General features: G+C 36.9%; 1 protein-coding gene across 1 annotated transcript in view; it reads left to right on the top strand.

The window, feature by feature from the left end:
- Window positions 1-6,055: 6,055 nt before the first annotated feature.
- The window catches only part of LRRC39 (leucine rich repeat containing 39), a 17,123-nt gene continuing 2,374 nt past the window's right edge, over window positions 6,056-20,804 (top strand). Inside the window, exons 1-7 of the mRNA XM_059375504.1 lie at window positions 6,056-6,168; window positions 11,989-12,094; window positions 13,114-13,270; window positions 13,820-13,956; window positions 17,599-17,744; window positions 18,673-18,825; window positions 19,974-20,113. Of these exons, the coding sequence (XP_059231487.1) occupies window positions 6,056-6,168; window positions 11,989-12,094; window positions 13,114-13,270; window positions 13,820-13,956; window positions 17,599-17,744; window positions 18,673-18,825; window positions 19,974-20,113 (952 nt within the window). The remainder of the gene's footprint in view (window positions 6,169-11,988; window positions 12,095-13,113; window positions 13,271-13,819; window positions 13,957-17,598; window positions 17,745-18,672; window positions 18,826-19,973; window positions 20,114-20,804) is intronic.

Here is a 20,804-nt window from a genome sequence, read left to right as displayed (position 1 = left end):
ACAAAAAGAAAGGAATGTAATTATTTCTATTATTTGGTTCAGCTATGAATAATATTTGCATAATAACACTAATGATTTAAGAAAAATTATGACATAACTATATTGTGAGGACAAGGGGAGCGGAGGTATATGGTCATGAGTAGGTGTTTTAAGACCACAGAACTTTCATCATCCGTGTATGAAATCAACAGATTGTTCTGAAATTGGTGTATGAAGAAAAAGCAAGATAAGCATATTTTTGGAAATATAACAAGAAAGAGGTAAAATAGTCATGTCAGTTTCTTAGAGCCATATGACAGTATTTCTGCCAGACATATTTAAGTAAGAAGGGGTATTAGTTCATAGAACAAGTCCTAGAACTATATCACAGAACCGGCCTAGTTAGGGGGCTACTGCAGCTGCCCCCAGAACCCTTGCATCCGCTGTCACCAGGAAACTCAATCTGCTAAAACTAACCCCAGAATGTATTGCCTCTGCTGTACTCACACTAGCAAAAATGGACTCTAGCCACTCAGCTGATTTCCTCACATTCTTTTCTTCTAAATCAAAGTACATGAACCTTACTCACATTCCCCATTTCTGTAGCAAGGGTGGCTGGGATTTTTCTCCTAATTCCACTTTGGTAAAGTGGGGTTCACTAATGGGGGGTTGTCAAACTATGGAGAATGCTTTTCATGAATATAGGCATATCTATGTTTGTAAATTCACAGACCATCTTCGGAAGGGCATGTGTAGAAGTGGCACTAGTGATTGACTTCTGACAGGAGAACAAAATGGCTGGAGGCAAGGTTAAGTGGGATTCATTATCTTTTGAATTTTGTTCTATGTGCTTCTAGTACCAATTCAAAGACCAAATACAGGGGCACTTAGGCGGCTCAGTTGTTTGAGCATCTGACTCTTGATCTCAGCTCAGGTCTTGATCTAAAGATCATGAGTTTAAAACCTAAGTTGGGCTCCACGCTGGGTGTGAAGCCTACCTAAAATAAATAAATAAAAGTGTGTAGCATCAAAAACAAAAGACAAAAAATAAATACAATTTTTTTAACACCTGGAATTAACTCCTATCTATGAAGGCTGAAGAGATAAAGAATGAGAGAGAATTAAATTTGAAGCCTGAGTGCAGCAGGTGCTTGGAGCTCCTCTGTTACCCATACTTGTCTACATCTTCACTTTTCTTGTTTTGTGAAGGATAGTACCTTTAGTTTCCTATTTACAGATCTGTGGTTTACCAAGCAGGTTTTTTGTTATGCCAAACGTTCTCATATTTTCAAGGTTCTTTGCTTGGAATAGATTCATTATATTCTACTAAATATTCAAAATGTGTAAGTTATGAAAAGTGGAAGGACTTTCAATAAGAGCTATTTTTTTCAGGAGTCTAGAACTAGTTATGCCTGAGAGTTTTATAATGGCTGTATGTAGTCTTGGCCGTGTGCAGAACGCATGCACATATATTATCTATTACTTGATCCTTTGCACAAGAGCTCCATGTGATCCTTGCTATTCTTAGCTTTGTCCAAGATCTAAAATTAGAACCAGGCTAATATTACATTTCACTTGATTGCCAGTCTGACCAAGGATTTTAATCATCGCGGAGCCACACTGAAAACACTTCTCCCTGAAATCCTCTCTTTAGCTGGTCATCGCTAACTTGGACCATGTCAGCTTCTGCATCCACTGACAATGGTAAGTATTTTTCAAAAACATTTCTTCCCCATTCTTCACATAGAAAAGAGATGGCTGATGATGGCTTTACTGTGTCTGAATTTACTAGAATATACAAATGAATTTGGAATTGAACTTAAAAGTCTCTTGTGGGGTTTTATAGTCATGCGAGTAATTGTTTTCCTCTGGAATATTGATTTCCCTCAAAGTTAGAAACATTTGTTTGTTTGTGGTATTTTTCCTTTCTTTCTTTCTTTTGCCTTCAGAAAGTGGCATGTCCTTGCCAAACAGTGTGCTTTTCTGTTATAGTAATAATCAAGGTAGAGAACACAATTCTATGCTGGAAGGAGAAATACATATATCATTACTGACTTTTTTTCCTCAAAGGGAAATTGGTCGTGGTTGTAGGAAAGCTGATGGCTGAATGGAGTTCAGTGGCAAACTGAAATGTGAGCATATGAATGGTTATATATGTTTAAGAATGTATCTCCCTGATATGAGGAAGCGGAGATACAACGTGGAGGGTTTGGGGGGTAGGAAAAGAATCAATGAAACAAGATGGGATTGGGAGGGAGACAAACCATAAGTGACTCTTAATCTCACAAAACAAACTGAGGGTTGCTGGGGGGAGGGGGATTGGGAGAAGGGGGATGGGATTATGGACATTGGGGAGGGTATGTGCTTTGGTGAGTGCTGTGGAGTGTGTAAGCCTGACGATTCACAGACCTGTACCCCTGGGGCTAAAAATACATGATATGTTTATAAAAAAAATTTTAAAAATTAAAAAAAGAAATACACATTTACATGTAGATACTTGGGATATTTAAAAATGTTTTATTATGTGATAAACGCTTCAAACTTGCTAAAATCTGAAACAATAAATTGTAGATTGACTGTGATGTCCCCAGGGACTTGGATTATCAGCATATATATCCCAAGGTTTCTCGATGGTAAAAAGATTTTGCAGGCCGTTTCTGTGGAAACAGCGCACGCTTTGCTTAAAAATAGAGATATTTTCCTACTAATATTCTGCATATTGGCAATTATATATCCATCCTCATGTTTTAAATATTTTTGTCCTCTGTAATAGTTATTTTGCCACTCCTCTCTGTCTTGGTCTGTCTCACACTGCATACTTTTAAGGAAATCAGCAATTTAGAGAAGATGAATAATGAAAAGCAATAATCTCTACCTCATTCTATCACTCTAGAAGTAAGCATTTTAACCATTTCAGGATTCAGTCTTCATTGTTTATCTCCATAGGTCCTGTTTTTTGTTTTGTTTTGTTTCAATGGTGGTTATTATTTCTTACCAACTTTAGGCATTATCTATGGAACTGCATTGTGAAAGATGATGCTTAAGTTCACTTACACCTCCATCGGGTTACATTTTATTTTAAGTTTCTCCCTTGATTACCTTTATAACTTGAAACAAATGCTTCAATCTCTAATTCTCATTCTGTAAAATATAGTGTCTATGACTCCCCACTTTGAATATGTGGCTATTAGTGTTCTTTCCTTCTACTTCTCTATTTCCTTTTTCCACATTCTGTTTAAGTATGTATTTTATATTTTCTTTTTTTTAAACATATGGGTTTTTTTTTTTTTAAGATTTTAGTTATTTATTTGACAGAGATCACAAGTAGCCAGAGAGGAAGGCAGAGAGAGAGAAAGGGAAGCAGGCTCCCTGCCGAGCAGAGAGTCTGAAGCAGGGCTCAATCCCAGGACCCTGAGATCATGACCAGAGCCGAAGGCAGAAGCTTAACCCACTGAGCCACTCAGGCGCCCCTTATTTTATATTTTCAAGTTGTTATACTTAATACATTCTGTTCTTTAGCCATAAATAAGTCATCCTTGCTTTTTGATAGGTTGATTTATTTAAAATTTGATTTCCATCACTCAAAATGAAACTCTGTAGTCATTCATTTGGAAAACCCCTGGATATAACTAACCTACTGTTTTATTTTTCTCTATGGATCTACATGTTCTGAACTTTTCATATAAATGGGATCATACGTGGTCTTTAGTGTCTAGCCTCTTTCACTGAGCACACTTTCACTCAAAGTTTATCCATGATGTAGTATGTATTGGTACTTACTCTTTTTTATGGCCAAATAATATTCCATTGTATGGATATATCCCATTTTGTTTATCCATTTATCCATTGACAGCCAGTTGTTTCCATTTTTTGGCTGTTCTGAATAACGCTACTTCAAATTTCAGGTAGAAGTTTTTTTTTCACTTTTTTTTTTTTTTTTTTTTTAGTAATCTCATTGTATATATTTACTGATATAATCTAAAAACTGTCTCCAGCTTTACTGAGGTACAAGTGTAAGGTGTACAGTGTGCTGATTTGATACATTTATATATTGCACAATGATTATTGCCATGGCATTGGCTCACACCTTCATCCTGTCACATGATTGCTTTTTGTGGTGTATGTAATAGAGGATTACAGTTCTGTGTCTTTGGATGAGTTTATACCTGCAGGTTCCTGACATCCTAATTACAACATGAAATACCCCCATCGCTTTAAGCGTGTTGAGTGCCTCTTTCTGCTGATTTCCACCACCCGGGTGCTTGTGTGTCTTTTATTTTTCTTTCACGGAGCATGTTTCTGAAGTGCATCCGTGTTGTGTAGATCTCAAATCCCTCGTATGGGAATCATTGTGAATCATTATAGTATGTGACCTTTTGTATCTGGCTTCACTCATTAGGTTCTTTGTGGAGATGAAGAACTAAAAGAACTAGCAGTGAAGCTTGTGGAAAGAATTTGAGATTCCATAATGGGACAAAGGGAGTAGATGTTAAGATCTTGGCAGCAGGCAAAATGGACTGTGTTGTGACCAACAGAATGGTCTGGGAGAGCCTTCCAATCAGAGCATATGCTGAGTTAGAAGGAAGGTACGGGGTGATCTGTGTACATCAGGGAAGCAGGATAGGCACCATCCTGGGATCCTGGAGCCGCAGCCATGTGTCTCTTGGAAGAGCTGCTCTTGACTTCCACCCCAGCTAATTGCTGTTGTTTGGCTTTCTTGAGTTTTGTTCTGTGGTTCTTGAACCAAACCTGCAGTACAGTGGGATGGATCTCCAGTTTTGAGGCCATTTCTTTCTGAAGAATTTCTTTCTTGTTCTTGCTGAACAAGAATTCCAAATTGGCTAGTTGTTTCTTAGTGAGCATGGTTTGTTTCTTTTGTGAATGCCTCTGGTGCTTTCCCTTAGGAAGGTGTCCTGTGCCTGACATCCCGAGATCTAGCTGTGTCCCCATGCTCTGGTTCTGTGTCAAGCCAGATAGAAGTTTTTGTGTGAACATATGTTTTTAGTTCTCTTGTGTATAAATCTAGGCATGGATCTTTTTATATTTTATACTTTCTTGTTTTTTCCCATTTTTATACTAGACATGCCTCTAATAAACAATAGACAGAATTTTGTCTTTTATTTAATTGGACAGTCTTTGTGTATTAACTTGCAACACTTAGTAATCAGGAAAATATAAATTTGCGACCATAATGAGATTTTATGCAGTAGTTTGTTAGTAAGGATGTGCATCAACAGGGACCCTTATACAGTTGTAGTAAGAGTATAAATGGGCACAATCACTTTGGAAAACAATTTGGCTCTATCTTATAAATTTGAACATTCACATATAGTATGATCCAACAGTTCTTTCTAGGTATAGACCCAATAGAAGCAATACCACTTGAGCACCATAAAGATAAGGACAAGAATTTTGGAAACAATATTGCTCATAATAGCAAAACCCTGGTACCCAAATACCCACATTCATTGGGACAGAAAAATTAAATTATGGCATAGTCATACATTTTGGAGATCATGGCATATCATTATTGAAATGTTTTACTTTATGAAGCTATATAATTTCCCATGATATGGATGTGCTATAATTTACTGATTGAAATTTATATTGTGGTGTACCTGGGTGGCTCAGTAGGTTAAGCATCTGCCTTCGGCTCAGGTCATGATCCCAGGGTCCTGGGATGGAGCCCTGCATCAGGCTCCCTGCTCAGTGGGGAGCCTGTTTCTCCCTTTCCCTCCACCCACCTCCATGTCCTCCCCCACTCATGTTCTCTCTCTCACTCTACTCTCTTTCCCTCAAATAAATAAATAAAATCTTGAAAGAGAAAAAGTGTTCATGGCATAGTATTTTTATGAGGATTATTAAGTGAAAGATGATATGTAAGTGTACAAAATAGTCTTGGGAACATGGAAAGGGTACAATAAACATAAGTTATTATGATCATTTCTGGACCTAGTGAACATTCTGAAACACGTTTTTTCCTCCACTACAATTAGGTCCTTTTTGAGATGGCATCTGTGACTCAGCTATTCAGAACCTAATGAAGTTGGTGACTCTGTGACAATGTGGAGAAATCATGTCAGAAAATGCAGTTTGTACTGGGGCTGTCAATGCTGTGAAGGAAGTTTGGGAAGAAAGAATAAAGAAACACAATGAAGACCTGAAGCGAGAGAAGGAATTTCAACAGAAGTATGCTTTAACGTGTTTGTTATTTATATTTGGTGAAAATTCAGAACATCATCATTATAGAAAAGAGTGCTTATTAAATGCCTTAATTGTTGAATTTGGTATTTCTATTTACTGAAAACTCAAAATATAACTAAAGTCTACACCTGATTCAATTAAGTGTGGCTATGTAATGGTGTCCACAAAAAGTACAAGTGCCTATATGTGAAAATAGTAGTTATTTTTAGGCCCTCAGAAGAGTCTGTTCCATGTTCCTCAAAGTTTGATTAGTATCATTGAGTCCAGTTTTCAGTGATTGCTTGTTCAATATTATATCCCCTAGGCAACATCTGACAAGAGAAGGTACAAGAGATTCTCACCTATTTGAATAGCCATGAGTTTCAGCCAGGGTCCCTGTGGATCACCCGATTCCTTGATTTGGGCTGTGCTCAAATAGTTTGGCTCTTATTTCCTCTGCGTTCTTGATATCTACCTATTTTCCTGATTGGATGTCTCCAAAATACTCTATTAATTTTGCAAGAAGAGGCACTTTCCTCATGGATCCCTATGATTCTCACCCACCAGATCTCTTTCTAAGAATCTAATATTTTTTTGTCCTTCAACATATATGACTATTGGCCCATTAATAATGTTATATGTCAATTATATCTCAGTGGGAAAAAATGCTCCTACATCAGTTAGCAAGTACCATAAAATTCAATTAGAAATGGCTTAAGGAATAGAGAAGTCCTGAGGTAAGGCAATCCCAAAGTCTGAACAGCTTTAAAGACTGGGTTTATTTTTATTACCTTCTACCGCTAATCTCAGTGTGTCAGTTTGGGCCTCAGGTTCTCCTCTGTCTGTGTCACAGGACGACTGGTCCACTTCCAGGCATCACAGCCAGGCATCATTATGTTATCAGAAGAGCGGAAACTATTTCTGTTCTTTCAAGAACGAGGAAGCCGGGATGCCTGGGTGGCTCAGTTGGTTAAGCAGCTGCCTTCGGCTCAGGTCATGATCCCGGCATCCTGGGATCGAGTCCCACATCGGGCTCCTTGCTCCGCAGGGAGCCTGCTTCTCCCTGTGACTCTGCCTTCCACTCTGTCTGCCTGTGCTCGCTCTCGCTCTCTCTCTGACAAAATAAATAAATAAAATCTTTAAAAAAAAAAAAAAAAGAACGAGGAAGCCTTTCTGAGGCTCTTTAGCAAGGCTCTTCTTTACCTCTCATTGACCAGAACTGGATCATTTGTACTCTCATAATCCAGTCCCCTTCTAGGGGAATGAGCCTGTATGACTGGTTTAAACAAAATAAGATTTATAGCTGGTTACTGGGGTGGGGGGGGGGTATAATACTTGGAAATAACAGCTATTCCCCCAGTAAAGAAGAAGGGGAAAGGTTCTTGATCAGCAATTATTTTGTGTCTATTCTCTGTACAAGCAAAAATCTGGGTGGGGAGAATTCGTTTTTTTCAACAAAGGCAATAAAAAAGATAATGATGCTGACAATGATAAGGGTAGCAGCTTTTTATTATGCACTTACTGTTTACTAGGCACTCTGCTAAGTGCTTTATTTGTAGCATCTCATTTAATCTTCTGAACACACAGAAACAGAATGTCTTAATGAGGATGGATTGCATTACGAGAGAAGGAAAACCAAAGTAATGTTTTCTTTTTTTAATTTTTAAAAAAGATTTATTTATTTGAGAGAGAGAGTTGGGAGGGGGGTGAGGGACAGAGGAAAATGGAAAAAGAGAATCCCAAGCAAACTCCCCATGAGTGGGGAGCCCACTGAGGGGCTTGATCTCAGGACTGTAAGATCATGACCTGAGCTGCAATTAAGAGTCAGATGTTTTACTGACTGAGCCGTCCCAGTGCCCCCAAAATAATACTTTCTAAACAAGAGATGATAACTTTTGGGGGGGTATTTGACCTGAGGCTGGAGTAGTATTCCACTGAGTCAGATACTCAGACTTTTATCTTGTTGCTCGACACTGCGTGGTTTCCTTTCCTAAAGTCACTTAATGGCCTCAAATGATACACCAACTGCAGCCACCATATGTGATCCCAGCTTGCAGGAATTTGCACACACTACTGCTTCTGCTAACATCCCATTGATAGGATCCATATCTAACTACAAGGATGGCTAAATGAAGTCTTGTGCCCAGTTAAATGTAGAGACTCAATTCTTAAGGAAGAAGAGGAGTAACCATCTCTGCCACACATGAGTGTCATTTTTTCCTTTTTAAAGATGGAAAACCTGAGGGATGGGCCTAAGTAACTTGTCAAAGATCACACTGCTAATAAATGCAGAACTGGTATTCATACCTAACCAGTCTGATTCAGGAGGCAGGATATTTACCTCAGGGCTTTCCCTAGATTAGGCCTTTATATATAAAGCAAACCTTAGGAAACCTATTATGTTGTATTCTACAGATGTAATAAACTGGACTCTAGACTACTCTTAATAAATCCTATCTCTTTTTAAAACAGTGGGCAGGGCAGGAATCCTGACTTGCTTCTAAACTCCCGAACTTCACCTATTACACATGTTTAGTTAGGTAAGAACCATTTAATTGGGGCACCTGGGTGGCTCAGTCGGTTGGGCATCCAACTCTTCATTTTTGGCTCAGGTCATGATCTCAGAGCTAGGGGATCCAGTTCCTCATCAACTCTGCTTGAGATTCTCTCTCTCTCTTTTTCTCTCTCCCCACCTCTCCCTCTCCCTCTAACCTCCCCTGCCCCTTATGCACACTCTTTCTCAAATATGTAAATAAATAAATAAGTAAATAAGCAAAATCTTTAAAAAGAAAATGATTTCAGCAACTTCAAATTCTCTCTGTACAAAATAGGCAAGGGATAACAAGGTTAAAGACACTAATGTTTCTTCTCTCAGCTAAAAGCAGCTAAAGATTTATTTCAAAAAGGGCTAAAGTTTAAACAGAAACTGACCTCATTGTCTTCTGATGCCAAGCTGTCTTGAAGAAATTAAGCACTTGGGTTAGAGTTGGTGTGGCAAATCTGAGAAAGCATTTAGACTATAATAAAAAGGGTTCACAGGAGGTAGAAATTTTCTATTTAAAATTGAAAGAATGTCCTGCTTTGACTAAGTAGTGGATAAATTACAGAATACTAAAGGTGGAAGAAATATTAGACATTATTTAATCCAAACCCCATTTTAATCGGGCAAGGCCCACATAGGTGGTAAAAGTTGCCCACAGTCACCAAGTTACGTGATACATTCTAGACTTAGATCATAGAAATTCAGATCCAGAAAGAATTTAGGAATCATTATAGAGATGGAAAGAGACCAGCTGAATAATAGTTAGCCTCTCTGTAAACTCATTAAGGACAGAGCTTTTTGCAAGCACAATGTGCAGCATAGTATTTGACATATAATGGCAGCTTGATGAATTCTTTAAGTAAAAGCTTAGGGAATAAGACATCTGATTGCACTTGTCATTAAATTCTGTTCTGAAATACAAAGATCTTTTTGGCATTTGACTGTTCAAATTAATTAAGCCTATGTTCTTTGGTAACTGCTTATATTTATTTTTTATGTATCATTCTAAGACACCAAAATTACAAAGATTTCAATTCTAAATGTCTTCTTTCTCATTTTTCCTAACTAAAAATTTTCTAGTATAGAAATAAAAATTTTGCAACCTTTTACCAGTTATTTTTCAGCTTGATATTATTCTTACGTATGTTTGCAATGAACCAAAACTCAATAGGAATGTGTTTTTAGAATGACAAAGGTTTTATGCATATTCATATCTGAAAAATGAAATATGAATAAAATTGGAATGTAATTGTATATAACTTAATTCTGAAGTTGAACTGTATTATTTGAAAGTCGTTATAAAGTTATTAACTATCGGGGCGCCTGGGTGGCTCATTGGTTTAAAGCCTCTGCCTTCAGCTCAGGTCATGATCTCAGTCAGGGTCTTGGGATCGAGCCCCACATCAGCTCTCTGCTCAGCCAGAAGCCTGCTTCCTCCTCTCTCTCTGCCTGCCTCTCTGCCTACTTGTGATCTGTGCCTGTCAAATAAATGAATAAAATCTTTAAAAAAATAAAGTTATTAACTATCTATGGCTTAGGTGTCTAATAAATGCCAGTCAAAAAAGACAAAGAGCTACCTCTAGGTGATGGCTCTAGGATGGCTGTCATCTAAACCATGGACACTAACAGAAGTAGGCAAGGATATGGAGAAATCGGAAGCCTCAGGTACTGCTGTAGGGAAGGCAAAATGGTACAAGCAATTTGGACATAATTTAGCAATTCCTAAAAAAATGTTAAAAATAGAATTACAATAGGATGCAACAATTCTACTCCTAGGACTCTACCCAAGATAAAGGAAAACATATGTCTACATTAAAACTTGTTTACAAATGTTCATAGTGGCATAATTCATAAGAGCCAATAAGTGGAATTAACCCAAATGTCCATTAGCTGATGAACAGATGTGTTCATCATAAGATACACCAACAAATGTGGTATATTCATGCAGTGGAAGATTCTTCTTCTATAAAAAGGACTATAGCACTGAAACGTGTTACAGCAAGGGTGTACTCTGAATAAACTTATACTGTGTGGAAAGGCCATTATACTGTATAATTCCATTTGCATGAAATGTCCAGAATAGGCAAATTCATAGAAATAGAAAGTAGATCAGGGGTTACAAAGGAACTGGGAAAAGGAGGAATGGGTGTGGTTTTTAAATGTTTTTTTAAACGTTTTTATTTTATTCCAGTTAGTTAACATATAGTGTTGTATTGGTTTCTGGTGTACAATATAGTGATACAACAATTCCTACAACACGCAGTGCTCATCACAAGCACACTCCTTAATCCCCATCACCTATTTAACCCATCCCCCACCCACCTCTCCTCTGGTAACCATCTTGTTTGTTCTCTATAGTTAAGAGTCTGTTTCTTGGTTTGTCCCCCCCAGTCTCTCTTTTCTCCCCCCTTTGCATATCTGTTTTGTTTCTTAAATTCCACATATGAGTAAAATCATATTTTATTTTTCTTTTTCTGACTGACATTTCACTTAGCATAATATCCACATTGTTGCAAATGGCATGATTTCATTCTTTTTTGTGGCTGAGTAATATCATATATATATATATATATATATATATATATGAGTATGTATACACACATATGTGTATACACACATATCTATGCATCTGTGTGTGTGTATATATATATATGCATATCCATATATATACATATACATGTATATATGTATATGTATACACCACATCTTCTTTATCCATTCATCAGTTGATGGACACTTGGGCTATTTCCAAAATTTGGCTGTTATGAATAATGTTGCCCTCCATATCAGTATTCTTGTATTTCTTGGGTAAATACATAGGAGAGCAATTGCTAGATTGTAGGGGGTTCTATTTTTAACTTTTTGAGGAAACTCCATACTGTTTTCTAGAATGGCTGTACCAGTTTGCATTGTGCCTGGAGTTTTTTTGAATGATGAAATTGTCTTGGACCAGATATCGATGATAGTTGAGTAACTCTATGAATATATCCAAAACCATTGAGTTGTATACTTTAAAAGGATTTATATGATATGTGAATTATATATATCTCAATAAAGCTATTACTTAAAAATCTCTGGAGAGTTATGACACTTTCAAAACTTAAATAAATATAGGACACTTATGATACTAATCATATTTATAATTCTTACAAAACAACTTCTTTTCTAATTTCCAGAGACTATCGATCAAATGATTGTTTTTGACGGATCACTTTTTAATGTAAAAGTGACTGCTACCTGTGTATGTCATTACTGGTGAACTAAAATGTTGTTTTCTCTTTTAGGCTAGTGAAGATCTGGGAAGAACGAGTAAGCTTAACCAAGCTAAAAGAAAAAGTCATCAGGGAAGATGGAAGAGTCATTTTGAAGATAGAAAAAGAAGAATGGAAGGTAAGCTTCATAGAAGTAATATTCTTCTGTATTTTGCATTTTGTGGGATAGTTAAGAAAATGATTCTGAGAGTATATGATTAAGTCCAGAACTGTTAGAAATTCTAATTTTAATAATACACCAAATGAATTTGGGCAACATGAACAACTGAAAAGAAATATAACTTCACATTTTTTTTTTGGTAAAAACTCAATCAGTTTGCTTCAACTCTGCCTAAACTTAAGTCATTTGCAATTTTTCTCCTATTAATCCTACCAGTAAGCAACTTCTCATTTTCCATAAAAAAGATGACCATCTGCCTAACAAAAACCATATAGCTTTTCCAAAACAAATACTGAGCTTAAAGTCAACAAAATGGAATAGGATATTCATCTTATTCAAGGTCTATTACGTGATTCATATTCTTTCTCATAAATACACACATACAGTTGCTTGATTACATTAGTCATTCTCTGAGTTTTATAAGGTATTTATACTTTGGGTCAGTGTTTGTTCTCATACATGTAGGTATAGTTAGCTAGTGGTTTATTTTCTCTGAGCTATTTTAGGTTGAAAAGAAAAAGGCATAGAGTTCAGAAAGAACTCTTAAAACCTTTAAATAAAAAATATATTAAAAACTTAGAAAATATTTCAAAATATAAGGCAAAGAGAAATTTGAATTATTGATTAAAATGATTTTTGTTTCTCTAACCACCACATTCTCATTTTCAACTACATATGTACTCTAAAAAAGTCTAATACAACAATATCACTCTATATAATAGAGTGCACTATTGACCAAAATACATTATCTTTGTTTATTGTGATAGGGGTTTGAAGGTTTACTACCCCTACCCACAAAGAAGAGGTCTTAAAACTTGGGAGTAACACAAAGCACTTGAAAATATAACCCATTAAGGAAAAAATAATCCAAAAACCACAAATCAATTAATATCTCTACAATTATATTTCAGTGTGACATGATACTAAAATAATTTAAGTAATACGGTAATTCTGTCATTTCTTTTACTTGAGTTTAGACCCTCCCTTCTTCTTTACTAAAACTGCGTCAGCTACAGGCATGGCAACTTCATAGAACTGGTTTACTGAAAATTCCTGAATTCATTGGAAGATTCCAGAACCTCATTGTATTAGATTTATCTCGAAACACAATTTCAGAGATACCTCGAGGAATTGGTAAGGAAGATTGACTTTATTCCCTCATTTTTTCTGATAATTTTTTTGATACATGGAATAATGACATCATTTTTAAGTAACCCCGAGTCTTGAGAAAATTGTAGACATCTAAATTGAAGCTTTCGGAAGATCCAAGTTTCTGGGATTTACAGAAGCGATTTAAGATAAGATTTCAAGGCAAGAAAAGTCTCTTTGGAAACATTGTATGTACTCTGGAAACAATGTCTTTGGTTCAGTTAATCCTCCTAGAAGAAAACAGATTGAAGGCAAGAAAGATAGATTCCTTAGATGAGAAAAAAATCCCCAAATGGAAAATAGGCCACAATATAGGAGATGAAACAAGATGAAAAAAAAACAACCCACACATATTTTTTGCTTATAGCACAGACAAACCCCCTATTTTTAGAAGGGGCAGGACAGGAACTGGGAAAAGGGAAGAACCTGAGAAGTATGATTTGCCAATATGAAACTGGCAAGTAAGTTATGCTGTCATAACTGGAAACATTATTTTATAACCATTGCTCTCTATTGTGTATTATTTTTTTGTAGGACTGCTCACTAAACTTCAAGAGCTGATTCTTAGTTACAACAAAATCAAGACTGTCCCCAGGGAACTAAGTCATTGTGCCAGCTTGGAGAAACTAGAACTTGCTGTAAACAGAGACATCTGTGATCTTCCACAAGAGGTCAGAAAGACATCAGTGTCTATGACTTTATTCTCCACCTACAACTGGTTTACTTCTCAACCGTGTGATCACCAAAAATACACTGACGAAGCAATGCTATAAACTTTATTTCAGAAAATATTTAGTGATAATCATTTCCTATTACTAAATACATATTTTTATTTAGAGAAATACCTACTTAGCATAAAAGATACTTCTCTTATTGTCACAGTACAGACATCATTTGTGATCTCCTTAAAGGCCAGAGCAAGAGTCTTCCTTATTTCTATTTCCAGAAGTTGCAGTTGTTACTTAGGAAGTGCTTGTTGGATAAATGATTACCACAAAGCATAGACAATGTGGTGATGGAGAATCTCTTTTGTTTACTAATTGGTGTTTATAGAGTGATCAGTGTCTGAGATAGAGGTGAAGTGGTAAGAAATGAATTCTTCAGTATCAGAAAAGTGTTTCTTTGCTAGTTTCTTAATTTCTGCCAAGTAAAAGCAAAGCAATGGGCTTGCAGAGCCTTCAAACTTTGATTTGGTATGATGACCTATTATTAGTAAAACCAAGCTGATCATAGAGATGTAGACACTTTCAAACATATTTCAAACATATTTAATGATCTTAAAATCAGCAAATTTCCAAGGTATTGACTTTGCAAGACAAAACAGAAGAAACATAGTAAGACCCAAAACAAAATAGAAAGCCTGTTCCCGTTCTCTCATTCTCCACTATTTTTTGTGAGAATATCACTTTTTTCTCTCACACCAGTAAATATGTCACCAATTATTGTTGCTCTTGCAGATAAAACATAGTTTCTACATTCATATCTATCTCCTCTTTTAATAGTTCAACTTAAGGAAACATATGCACTTATTTATGATGAAAATGATGATCACGGGGACAATTTCTTTATAAGAGGGCAAGTAAATATTTTATTTTGAACTTTTTTAAAAAAGTAACATACAATGTATTATTTGCTTCAGGGCTACAGGTCTGTGAATCATCAGTCACCCAATTCACAGCACTCACCAGGGCACATCCCCTCTCCAATGTCCATAACCCAGCCACCCCATTCCAACCCCCAGCAACCCTCAGTTTGTTTCCTGAGCTTAAGAGTCTCTTATGGTTTGTCTTATTTTGAACTTCTAATTCCTGTGATTTTCTTTCTAGTATTGGCTCCATCACTAAAAATGCTGTATGAATTTGGGCAAGTCTATTAACCTGTGTTTACCTTAATTTTTTCACATAACTTATCTCTTATTGAGGGCACCTGAGTGGCTGATTCAGTTAAGTGTCTGCCTTAGGCTTGGGTCATGAACGCAGGGTCCTGGGATGGAGCCCCGTATGGTATCTGGCTCCCTGCTCAGCAGGAACCCTGCTTCTCCCTCTCCCATCCCACTCCCCCTGCTTGTGTTCCCCTCCTCGCTATATTTCTCTCTGTCAAATAAATAAATAAAATATTAAAAAATACATTTTATTGGAACAAATACTAAACTGAGATCTTAAGCCTGAGATTACTTCCAAGTATGCCTCTAAGTTAGCTGGGTAGCCTTGAACTCACCACTTTCTATAAGGTCTCAATTTTCACATATGCAAAATAAGGACTTATTATAATGTTAGTATCTTTCAATAGAAAATCAAAGGGTTCAGGGCGCCTGGGTGGCTCAGTGGTTTGGGCTGCTGCCTTCGGCTCGGGTCATGATCTCAGGGTCCTGGGATCGAGCCCCGCATCAGGCTCCCTGCTCCGCAGGAAGCCTGCTTCCCTCTCTCTCTCTCTCTCTCTGCCTGCCTCTCTGCCTACTTGTGATCTCTGTCTGTCAAATAAATAAATAAAATCTTAAAAAAAAAAAAAAAGAAAGAAAATCAAAGGGTTCTAGTAGGACTGAGAAACCAGTAACAGGAGGAGACTTATCTCTCAGCCACTACATTGCACATACTGTATACACACGAATATATTTACGCCAATGTGAGAACAACCTTTTTATACTCCATTCTAAACCACTGAAAATTTTTAAAGTCTGATGACAGATTTTGAAAAAATGTTTTATTTGTGACTTGAATTCTAAAGCTGGACAAATGTTACCTACTAAATGGAAACCTCTTGTTATTTTGCATTGCCCACAAAACACTGTATTTGTGCTTTTTTGTATGTGTGATGTTAAAGATATGGAACAAATCTTAACATTCCCTGAGATAAAAATAAAACAGAACTTGCCTAGATAAATGGAAATTCTTTTGGGAAAGTTAACTGAGTTCTCACATTTTGAAACTTATACTACAGTGTTATACAGAAAGTTTAGAAATTTTGTGGCTTTAGGTCCATGAAAACTTGAGTGCACATCACACATCATTTCTAGTTACATGGCCTCTCTCAACCACTTTGTCCATAAAACAGAAAGAAGATATTTACCTTAGAAAGTTGATGAATAAACTAGAGTTGTAAGAATCGACATGAATACACTGAGACACTCATATTAAGAGAAAAAGCAATTTCAGGGATGTACAGTTTCATAATCTTCAAATAAATATACTAACTTTTGTGTGAAAACATATAATACTGATTACAGAAAAATATATAAAAACATATATTTATGGGGCATCTGGGTGGCTCAGTGGGTTAAGCCTCTGCCTTTGGCTCAGGTCATGATCTTGGGGTCCTGGGATCGAGCCCTGCATCAGGCTCAGTGGGGAGCCTGCTTCCCCCTCTCTCTCTCTGCCTGCCTCTCTGCCTACTTGTGATCACTCTGTCAAACAAATAAATAAAATCTTAAAAAAAAAATAACCCCCCATACACTTACATATGTAATGAAAACAAGAAAACATGCATAGGAATAATAAATAGCAAATTCAGGAGAGGGGTTCCCTCTGGAAAGGAAGAAGGGAGGAACACATAGAAGGCAGTCAGTCATATCAATATATCATCTTTCTTCCTTTTTAAGGATTTGAGAGAGAGAGGGAGAGAGTGAGTGGAGGAGGGTGCAGAGGGAGAGAATCCCAAGCAGACTCCCCGCTGAGTGTGGAGCCCAGGGTGGGGAGGGTGGGGGCGTGGGGGGTTGGAGGATGGGGAGGTGCAGTGGGCATCTCAAGACTGATGAGATCATGACCTGAGCTGAAACCAAGTCAGTTGCTTAGCCGACTGGAGATATCCAGGCACCCCTCAATATATCTTCATTCTTAAGCTGAGCACACTGGTGTTTGGGATGTTATGCTTAAAAAATTTCTACTGATGTTTTCATTGAAAAAAATAAAATTACCCAACAGTAAGTGCTATGTCTGAGGTAGCATACTTAAGCATCAGGCACAAAAAAGAGAGTTCAATAAAGATAAGTATTATTTTGAAGTTTGGGTTTTCCCACACGAATCTCAAATGCAGGATAAAAGGAAAATGTAAACACAACCAGGTTCTGTAAAGGCTGGATCTTGGGTATTTGGAAGATAAATTTTCTTTGACTAGATGAGCTTTCTATAAGAGTTTTTCAGTTCTCTGGAGGTTATTTGGATTTATTTTTATTTCAAAGTTATTGTGGATGACTAGGACTAAGAAAAGCCCAAGCATAATGTGAACATTCGTTGATGTGAAGTAGCTCTACCAATGTGAGTGTTCTAGTAGTTTACATCGTGGACATTCATTTTGAAAAACCTTGCTTGCCTCTTCAGCTCAGCAATTTGTTAAAGCTTACGCACCTTGATTTGAGTATGAACAACTTTACTATAATCCCTCTGGCGGTGTTGAACATGCCTGCTCTCGAATGGCTTGACCTGGGAAGCAACAGACTTGCACAACTTCCTGATACTATAGAAAGGTAAAGTATATGACTTTCTGTGCTATTAGCAGATGTGTTGAAGCCACCCATAATAAATAACAGATGAAACAAAGGGGAACCCAAGTGTAATCAATCACAAGAGATCCATGTAGTACTTAATATGCTACTTTTTTTTATTAGATTTTATTTATTTATTTGACAGATAGAGATCACAAGTAGGTAGAGAGGCAAGCAGAGAGAGAGAGAGGAGGAAGCAGGCTCCCTGCCGAGCAGAGAACCCGATGTGGGACTCGATCCCAGGACCCTGAGATCATGACCTGAGCCGAAGGCAGCGGCTTAACCCACTGAGCCACCCAGGCGCCCTTAATATGCTACTTTTAAACAATATTTTCATTTACTTAAGTATAAGGGCTTTGGAGAGAAAAACTGGCTCTCTGACTTCAACGTGTCGACATGAATACGTGCAATAACAACATTACTTAGTGCATGCCAGGCCCTCTGGGCTTTACAAATGGATGAGGAAACTAATGTAGAGATGTAAATGTAAATTGCTCAAGATCGCACTCTAGTGTGAACCTAGGCAGCCTGGCCCAGAGTCCAGGCTGTTTACCATAATGCGTACTTGTCTTGCCCAGCTAGGCAGATTAATAATTTCTGAATTTTCTCCTAACCCTCTAGTTCAGACTGGATAATATTTATAGCCATTCTTTCAGAAATACCATGAGAATAGTGAAGAATTATAAAATGTGTTGGTTTCCTTTCTACCACCACATGCTGAGAAGTGTATTGTAGGGATTAACCCTCCAATGTAGTTTCCCTAATAATCAGGTAATGTGAAGTCAGTTAAGTCAACTGGTACACCGGTTAAAAGAGATGTTATGAAAGATGACATTTGTTTCTTTTTAGGTAGTAAGAACCAGGGTTTTCATATCATGTATGATTAATCGCAGAAACCTCTTTTAATTAGAATGCAGAGTCTACATACATTATGGCTACAACGGAATGAAATAACATGCTTGCCAGAAACAATCAGCAATATGAAAAATCTGGGTACTCTTGTTCTCAGCAACAATAAACTGCAAGATATTCCAGTGTGCATGGAAGAGATGACCAATCTGAGGTAAAAGTTGTAGGCATAGAACTGACATGTTCCTTTCTGGCTGCAGAACAAAGTAATATAGAGAAATTGTTATTACTAGATTTGAATTCTCATTCATATGAATGAATACATTTAAAAAATTTTCCAACTTTGAAATCCTGTAATTTATAAGTAGGATTCATGTACTACTGGCCAAAATTATTCAAGAAAGAATCTTTGAAACAAAAGTCATACTGGGATTGTGAGCTTTTAGGAATGTGCTCGGCTGGTGACATTTTTATGAAAATCATCTTTGGAACTAGTAACAAACCTCATCTATAAATAAAAATCAAAAGCATAAAAATAGTGCTTATTTTCCTTCTAAATGACTACAGTGGACACAGGCAATTGTTACAGATAGAATAAATAAAACGTTTTACTAACTTATTTACCCTCAGAACTCCCTCAAATGTCTTCCTTCCAAAATTTTGTTTCCTGACAGAGAACATAAGATGTGAGAATTCACATCAAATCCCACAATTCCCATAACAAAATCATTCATCCATTCATTCATTCACCTATTCAGGAGCTGCTGAGTCCTGTACCTGATGAAGATATAGTGATATATAAGACACAAGTCTATATAATACGCAGAAACTTCAAGGTCATAGCATTAATTGTATATTTGAAATGCACTGGAATTGCTCTGGGAAGCTCAACTTCATATTAAATACATGCAAGGGACTAATAGTCACTTTGATAAGCTTTGACAATGAGTTGTCTAAAGCTAGTGTTTTTTTTCCCCCTTCTAGAAAAGAAACTTAGAAGATTTTATTTTTTAAAAGATTTTATTTATTTGACAGACAGAGATCACAAGTAGGCAGAGAAGCAGGCAGAGAGAGAGGAAGGGAAGCAGGCTCCCGGCTAAGCAGAGCCTGACACTGGACTTGATCCCAGGACGCTGGGACCATGACCTGCGCCGAAGGCAGAGGCTTTAACCCACTGAGCCACCCAGGCACTCCAAAACTTAGAAGATTCTGAAGATTTATTACATTTTACCAAAATGTTCGGTTACTGAAATCAGTTTTAAAAAAAGTAATTTAGTGTGTTACCATTTGATCTTTCCCCAGGGAAATAAATGTACACTTCTATGGCATCTATAAAAATACTGTTTTTTGGTGAACTGCTAGGTTTGTCAACTTCAGAGACAACCCATTGAAAGTGGAAGTAACACTTCCTCCCAGTGAAAGCACAGCAGAAGAAGAGGAACAGGAATTATTTGGCCTTCAGTTTATGCATGCATATATACAAGAATCCCGGAGAAGAGCAGGTATGGCTTTTTTATATAAACACATGTCAAATATTTGATAGAGGAATGTATATATATATACATTCCTTTATGGATTTCTCATTCCATTTTATCTTTTTTGTCAAATTTTGTCTCTTGGTCAACATTGTGGGAGGAAAAAACTGAAATTCCAATCTGTTCACAGTTTTGAAAAAGGTTTGGAGAGAAGTTGTAAAGGTATTGAAAGTTCTTCAAGTGGTGACAAGAATTAAATTTTTCTTTAGCTAAATACTTGAAGCACAACCAAATGAATGAAGATGTTACTCTTTTATTTTTTATTAAGATTTTATTTATTCATTTGAGAGAGAGCACACGCTGGGGGGTTGGGAGAGAGGGAGAGGGAGAAGCAGACTCCCCACTGAGCAGGCAGCCAGACACAGGGCTCAATCCCAAGACCCTGAGATCATGACCTGAGCCAAAGGCAGATGCTTAACCAAATGACCCATCTAGGTGTCCCTGAAGATGTTATTCTTAAAGCTTCACTACCTCATTCTATCAGTTTGTCATATATTTCATTACCTTCCCTGTCATTTCCTCTTTTCTACAGTCCAAAAATAGCAATACAATTATTTTGCCTAGGAATGAGAAATATTAAGAGAACACATATTTTTAGCCAATAGTTAAAATGTGAGGTTTTGATATATAGATTTCAATCAGTCTCTGATAATTAAGA

This window comes from Mustela nigripes, chromosome 14, assembly GCF_022355385.1.
Source record: "Mustela nigripes isolate SB6536 chromosome 14, MUSNIG.SB6536, whole genome shotgun sequence".
NCBI lineage: Eukaryota > Metazoa > Chordata > Mammalia > Carnivora > Mustelidae > Mustela > Mustela nigripes.
This window is presented reverse-complemented; position numbering and strand designations above follow the sequence as displayed.